The following is a 7,405-nucleotide window of genomic DNA, read 5'->3' on the forward strand; positions in this document are numbered from 1 at the left end:
TTCATCTGTTTGAACAGCGCTGTACAAGCATGACGTCTGCTTACTATGAAAGCTAACAAAACCACCAACCAGGTATGAACTAAATCTCCCTACAGGCTTGAGTAAAATAAAGTTAAATTAAGACATTTTACCCCTTGCTTTTCCTTTTTTCTTTCCAGATCTTACCGAACAATAAGAAACAACCCAGATATTGTGATACTTCAACCTTACCCAGAGACAGCATTCAAGCTACAGGCTTACTAAAGTGGCACTTAAACCTGAGAATACAATGAAATTGTATTCTCAGTTACCACAGCCTACTTATGTAGTGAAAACTGTGTGAAAAAATGGATTTAACAACAACAACAACAAAAAAAACACACAAAAAAAGTGTTCGCTGATAAAATTAAATTACTTTTATTTTATTTTAAGGATATTGTTACAAAGAGCTCTCACTTTGTTGCACACTTAGATGAATACAGGCTCTATCAAGGAAATCCTTCACTCCACAGAAAGGCCACACCACTGACAGCCTCCAAATCAGGCTCCAGGCAAATCCCATCTGCAGAGGTGCATGGGACACAGCCTGACCAAAATACCAACCAGACACACTCTGAAGTGATCCAACTTATTCATTCACGGCTGGTAAAGCAGTCTGTATGCTTCCCTTAAGCATTCTATCTAGAAACCACGACAAGAAGCAGAACAAAGCACATCACATGAGTCAGTAGAAGTTTATTTGCCTTCCCTTTCCTTGAAAAGCTCTGTGGGCAAAAAAAGGCATGTTCTCCCTTCTTCCAGGGAACATTCTTGGTATGAAAAGAAATCACATATATAGCAACGTGGATTTCAAGAGCACTTTCTAGGAACAACAACCTCAGCAGCCACAAGATAGGTCAGAACTGTCACCATACTTTGCAGATGTGAAGAGAAAAAAAAACAAACATGACAATGCACAGATATTATTTGCCTCAAACTTCCCAGGGAGGTCAAGGTCTGACCCCGACAGGGAGGTAGGAATTCCTGTATCTGACTATGTAACTTGCCTACAAACTCAGGAGCACACGAGGCCCTGTGTCAGTCACTGCTGCTGCTCTGAAGGCTCCCTGCCCTCCTGATTTGAGCCATTTGATTTAAAAAGCAAGAGGCTTCTGTCCCAGCTGGTGCTCCCAAAGCAACACACCAGCTCCATAGTGCAGTCCCTTGTTAAGATCTGTGTGATCCTCTCTGCCATATCCCCGTTGATGGCAAGAGATCGGAAGTGATCGAAGTCATTCCTGCCCAGCTTCCGCAGGCGGCGGGCTGCTGCCCGGTAGCACTTCCAGGGCTGGGGTTCGATCAGCAGGTACCTGCACAGAGAGGACAGGTAGGCCAGGAACTCCACCAGGCCTCTGTCCCCATGGTTCAGGTGGATCCACATGGTCACAGACATGCAAAAGCTGATGTCAAAGGTGGAGCGGCCAAAACGGCTCAGGTAGGAGCTGAGGAACGGCTCTCTGGAACTGGGGTCCATGATGTCCAGGTTGGCAAAGGATATGGAGTTAGGGAAGGGGCTGCTCTGCTGAGCCCTCTCAATCAGCACCGGATCAATGTCACAGCACAGGAGGTGCAGATCCCTCCCATCTGCAGGCTGCTCCGGGCTGCCTTTGCCCTCCTGAAGGCCAAGCAGATGCCGGTACAGAGCCACACTGAGCTCCTGCAGAAAGGAAAACAACAGGAGTTCACGAGGGCTGCACTGTTCCTTAGCACATTACCAAGCACACAGGATCCCACTCTCAAAAGCAAGGTCCAAGCACCACCTCAGAGCTTTCACTCAGTGCAGTTCAGAACAATAAGCTCATTGACATCTTCCTTTCTGAACTGAAAAGCATCACAGCAGCCCTGACTACTGGAGAGGCAGTCAGAAACAGAACTAAACCCATTATCACCCCTTAGGTGAGGTTTTGCTGGAAGAAAACCTAAGATGAATGGGTTTTACTAACAAGAATCTTGCTGAAGGTCCCCATCCAACGTCAAGGTGAAGACTTCACTGGCTTCCCCAGGTGAGCCTCAGAGCTTCCTGGCAAGACCTAGGCTACTTATATCTGGAGTAACACATTTCTTCCTCTTCTGCTAAAGGAAAAGACATTTCCTGACCATCACACCACAGCGTAAGAGAGTTAAGGAGAGCTTTCCTTCGAATTTGCTTTTGTAGAGCGCGCCACTCAGTGGCAACCGAATTTATTTCTCATCAGAGAAGATCTGATGAAGCTCCTGAATGACAGCAAGGGAAACTGTACCAGCGTCGAGCTCACAAGCAGGCAGGCAGTGTCCTCTAGCGGTGAAAAGTCTGCATTTCCAAAGAACCAGACAACGTTTTTACCTGACCTTTTCTACAAGTTCACCTGAAACAGGACCTGGAATCGTCCTTTAGATACTGCAGATTTTCAAAGCATCTAGCAGGAGGTTGGGGCAAGGAGCCACAGAAGCAACAGCACTGACATCCTCAGCCAGAATGATGTTTCATCCTCAACAAATAATTATTTTTAAAGTTAACACACAGATAAAGCTTCCACCAGGAAAATATAATCATCTTTATAACAGTTATATCAAACCTTGCACTAGCATGCATCTCAGTTACAACACAGCAAAGCTGCACGCCAAGGAAAAGCCACGAGAACAAAAGCAGAACAAGGAACAGAAAGATAACAGACTCTCAAAAGAAGGGAAATTCTATGAGATTGACCAGTTTGATCACAAAAGTCTTCCAGATCGTGTGAGCAGGGTGTTAAATTTTAAGTCATGTCTGAGCAATAAATGAGGTACTACCAAACTCGTAACAGATCATGGTTTCTCGTTTCAGACTTGGCCCGTTTCCTGGCTCTTTGGGCAGTCCTGCAGCAGCTCTCTGGTGCTCAGGACACTCAGTGACCCAGGGCTCTGCAGGTCCAGCCCTGGGTGGGAAGGAGGACAGACTCAGCACAGCCTTCAAACCGCTTCTCAGCCTCAGTATTTCAGCATAGGCAGCTCCACCCTTACCTTCACCATTCTCTCACAGGAGATTTGAGGAGGTGGCTTCCCACAGTGGTCTGTGACCCCCACCGAAGTGCTCCCTGCCTCAGTCACACAGGCTCACATTCATCCCAGGCTGTTTCATTCCCCACCAGCCCCCTGGGTTACTGCTCCCACAGCCTTCCCCACTGCTCCCACCACCCCAGGCCACTGCATCCCTCTATTTGCTCACTCAGCCCCATTCCTCCCTAAAATCCTATGGCAGTGCCTCTTCCACTCCTTCCTCCAGAACCCCCAGTCACAGACCTCCCCAATTTCTCCCACTGTCCCCCAACACCCCAGGCTCCTGCCTCCCCAGTCTCCTTCATTTGTAGACTACCATGAGTCACTGTTTTCCCAGACCCCCTAACTTTCCCCACTGTTCCCCAGTACCTAAGACCACTGTCTCCCTCCAAATTTTTCCACTACTCCTAATGCCCCAGCTCACTATCTCCCCCGAGTCTTTCCCACTGCACCCCAATATCCCAGACAACTGTCTCCCCACTAATTTTTTCATGCTGCCACCCTATGCCCCAGTCCACTCTCACCCCTAATCTTTCCCTCTGCCCTCCTATACCCCAGACAACTGTCTTCCTGTTAATCATCCCCACTGCCCCCACACTCCATGCCAATTTCCCCACTACACCCCAAGATCCCAGACTATTATCCACTATAATATTTCTTCACTGCCTCCCAACGGTCTGGACTCCAGACCACTCTCAATCCTAATTTTTTTCCCACTGCTCCCAGTGCCCCAGATCACTGCTTCCGCCTAATCTTTCCCCCTGCTCGCCATACTCAAGACCACCGTCTCCCATCCTATTTTTTCCTACTGCCCCCCAGTACCCCAGGCCACTGTCTCCCAATCTTTCCTACTGTTCCTCCCAAGCCTACCTACTGCTCCCTATATCATAGGCCATTGTCTTCCTATGAATCTTTCCCACCATCCCCCAATGCCCCCAATCACTGCCTCCCCCCAATCTTCCTCCCATCCCTTCCCTCCATATTCTAGGCTGCTACCTTCCCATTAATCTTTCATACTGACTCCCAGTACCCCAAACCAATCTTCCCCACTGTCCTCTAATGCCCCAGTCCACTGTCATCCTAATTTTTCCCCCTGCTCCTCAAACATCCCACATCACTGCCTCCCCTCACACTTCCCCACTGCCTCCCATACCCCAATCCATTCTCCCCCAACCTTTCCCCCTCTCCCCCACGTCCCAGACCACCACCTCCACCCCAATCTTTCCCACTGCCCTCCAATACCCCAGCCCACTGCCTCAACCCTAATTTTTCACACGAAACTGAACCCCCCCCCCCCCCATGCCACGGTCCATTCTCAAGACCACCATCTCCCCGTAAATCTTTCCCACTGCTCCCCAATACCCTCATACCAATCTCCCCACTGCCCACCCTCTCCCCTCAGCCTCCCCCGCCCCCCACCTTTCCCCCTATGCTCCCTCCCCCACCAAATCTTTCCCCACTTCACTCACTAGGCCCCACCGGGCCCACTACGCCCCGAGACGCCCATACCCCGGAGTTGCAGCCCACGTCGAGCCCCAGCAGTGGGCGGGTGGCTGAGGGGAACAGCCGCCGCAGGAGTCCTCCGGGCAGGAGGCGGAGGCGGCCCTCGGGGGGGTGGAAGCGGGAGTAGTTGGGGAAGTTCCCGTAAGGAGCGGCGCCGGGCTCCAACAGCGAATCCCCTTCGTTCGCGGGCGCCGCCATTTTCTCCTGCGGACGTGCGTGCGCCGGGCGGGAACTGAGAAACGGGAGAAAGGTTCCGGAAGAGAAAGGTTCCGGGGGGATGGATGTGCATGCGCAGAGCGTCGTTGGGCTGGCCAATGGGGCATGGGCTGCGGCTCCCCCAGGGTAGTCCTGTGGGAGGCCGAGTTAGAAGCTTTACTAAAGTCTAGGCAGACCGCATCCACAGCCTTGCTCACATCCACCAAGCGGCCACCTGGTCATAGAAGGAAACCAGGTTGGTCAGGCACAACCTGCCTTTCGTGAACCCACGCTGACTTGGACTGATCCCCTCGTTGTCCCCACATGCTGTCTGATAGCGCTCAAGATGATCTGCTCCATGACCTCCCCCCTGTAGTTCCTCGGATCCTCCTTCCGACCCTTCTTGTAGGTGGGGGTCACATTGGCAAGTCTCTGTTTGTCTGGGATCTCCCCAGTTCACCAGGACTGCTGATAAATGGTGGATAGCAGCTCAGCACCCACCTCTGCCAGCTTCCTCAGTACCCTCAGGTGGATCCCATCCAATCTCATGGATGTGTGACACTTCATATGGAGCAGCAGGTTGCTGACTGCTTCTTCCTGAATTGTGGGGGGGTTTATTCTGCTCCCCATCTCTGATAGGACCAGCAGGAGGAACAAGGGACAAGGGGACGAAGCCATCCTCCTGTAGTCCACCAAGGAAAAAACAATCCCGCTACCTGCACAGCCACAGTCCTCCTATTCCAGCCTTTCCAGATCCATTTGAGTGAAAAGAGGAATTTGTAGAGATTTTATGTAAATCACACCAGAGCAGGCTGAAGAGGTGCTCAAGAAACATGGAAAGGTGGCACTTAGGGACATGGTTTTTGGGGCTTGGTGGTATTGGTTCAGTGGTTGGATTGGATGACCTTAGTGGTCTTTTCCAACCTTAATGATTCAATGTGTGAGTGGCCATGGTGAGGGCGGGTTGATGGTTGGACCTGATGGTCTTAGAGGTCTTTACCAAGCTTAATGATTCTGTAATTCCATAGGCAAGCAGCCACTGGGAGGTTTTACAGCAGGAAAAATAAAGGCCTTGGTAAAAAGGAGTGAAGAAGACCCCCATCTGCATCACAGGGAAGGTTTGAGGGGCAAGCTGACAGGGAATATGGGATTCGTTTTAGGTAGTGATGTTGATTTCTATCGCAGCATGAAGAGCAGAGGGCGCCAGGAGCTCAGGAATCTGGGTGCACGCCAGAGCCAGGGTTCAGCCCTGGGTGCATTTGGCATTGGGAAACACAAACGGGGTTGGCAGAGAGTCCCGCTGCCCTGGACATACCTCGAGGTTGGAAGGGAAGGAAAATGGGAAGTAGAATGAAAATGAAAATTTCCATCTGCTCCTGGGAGAGGAATTCATATGTATATACGTGAGGTCTCCTCTGGCTCTCTCTGTCTGCATTTAGACCCCCTATATTCCTGCCCCATTTGCTATAGATGTAGGAAACAACTCGATGCTTTCCTCTTCCCAACATCCTCAGTATATCTCCCCATCTCCTCTCTTAGAATCATAGAATCATTAAGGTTGCAAAAGACCTTCCAGATCACCCAGACAACTCCAACCCATGCCACCATGCCCATTGACCATGTCCCCAAGTGCCACCTCTCCAATGTTCCTGAACCCCTTCAGGGATGGTGACCCCACCACCTCCCTGGGCAGCCTGTGCCAATGCATCACCACTCTTTCAGAGAAGTTTTTCCTAATATCCAACGTGCACTTCCCCTAGCACAACTTGAGGCCATTCCCTCTGGTCCTATCGCTGCTACCCAGGAGAAGAGTCTGATTCCTTCTCCTCCCATGTCCACCCTGGATTGGTCCTACTGTGTTTTAAGCCAAATCACTGTTTGACCTATTGCTCAGTCTAATGTTGAAATTTGGCTGAATCATTGGTCTTTTATTTCCTTTACATTAATGACGGGAGCAGATAGTAACACCTTGTATAAATGCTCACAGCCACCTCACTCTTTCTATAGAAACACTTTGCTTCAATTATTTTTCCCCAATCACAGCTTAAGTTACCTGGAACAACAATGTGACGTATTTTCTTGCTGCCAAAAAATGTGTCTGTGGGCAGAAAAGCCCATCTGGGCCGTATCTCACTGTTTAGCCACACTTCTAAGGAAACAAAATCTCACACCTGCCTTTTGGGCATGGCTCCTTCTAAGGAGCAGAGATCTGTTGCAACAAGATGCTGCGGCTGGCATTGCTCTGCTCTGACGGCCACGCTAATCAGCCCTCCCCGGCTGATGGAGAGAGAGAGGAGTTCTCACCACCCACTGTAGGCATTAATTTACACCGGGTGAATTGCTCTCTGGAGGCTTTTATTTTTCCCACTGGCTCCAGAGAAGGGTTCGAGAGCCAGATCACTCTCCAGAGGCAATGGAAAACGCTCTCTGAGCATTCGCTTGCAATGCTCACTGGCCTCTACTTCGTTGGTTTGGAATCCTACATCAGCTTAACCCGAGCCTAAGGGAGTGTGCTCACACCCAAGGAGTCTCAGATACTTCATGCATGATGGCTGCGCTAAAGCCATGAGCATTTTATTACTTCACGTAGGATGCATTCTTTAGACATAAGCAGAGAAAGAATAGTCAGGTCTGCACTAAAACCTTAAGCTATGCCACGTCATGCCACAGTCCT

The 7,405-nt window shown here is 50.2% G+C and overlaps 1 protein-coding gene across 1 annotated transcript; it reads right to left on the bottom strand.

Moving 5' to 3' along the window:
* On the bottom strand, window positions 373-4,774 carry BCDIN3D (BCDIN3 domain containing RNA methyltransferase). Its single transcript, XM_021379152.1, has 2 exons — window positions 4,543-4,774; window positions 373-1,675 (listed from the first exon to the last, which is right to left on the bottom strand). Exons 1-2 carry the CDS (start codon window positions 4,732-4,734, stop codon window positions 1,061-1,063), a joined length of 807 nt encoding a protein of 268 aa, XP_021234827.1. The 5' UTR covers window positions 4,735-4,774; the 3' UTR covers window positions 373-1,060.

Source organism: Numida meleagris, chromosome 32, assembly GCF_002078875.1.
Source record: "Numida meleagris isolate 19003 breed g44 Domestic line chromosome 32, NumMel1.0, whole genome shotgun sequence".
Lineage (NCBI taxonomy): Eukaryota > Metazoa > Chordata > Aves > Galliformes > Numididae > Numida > Numida meleagris.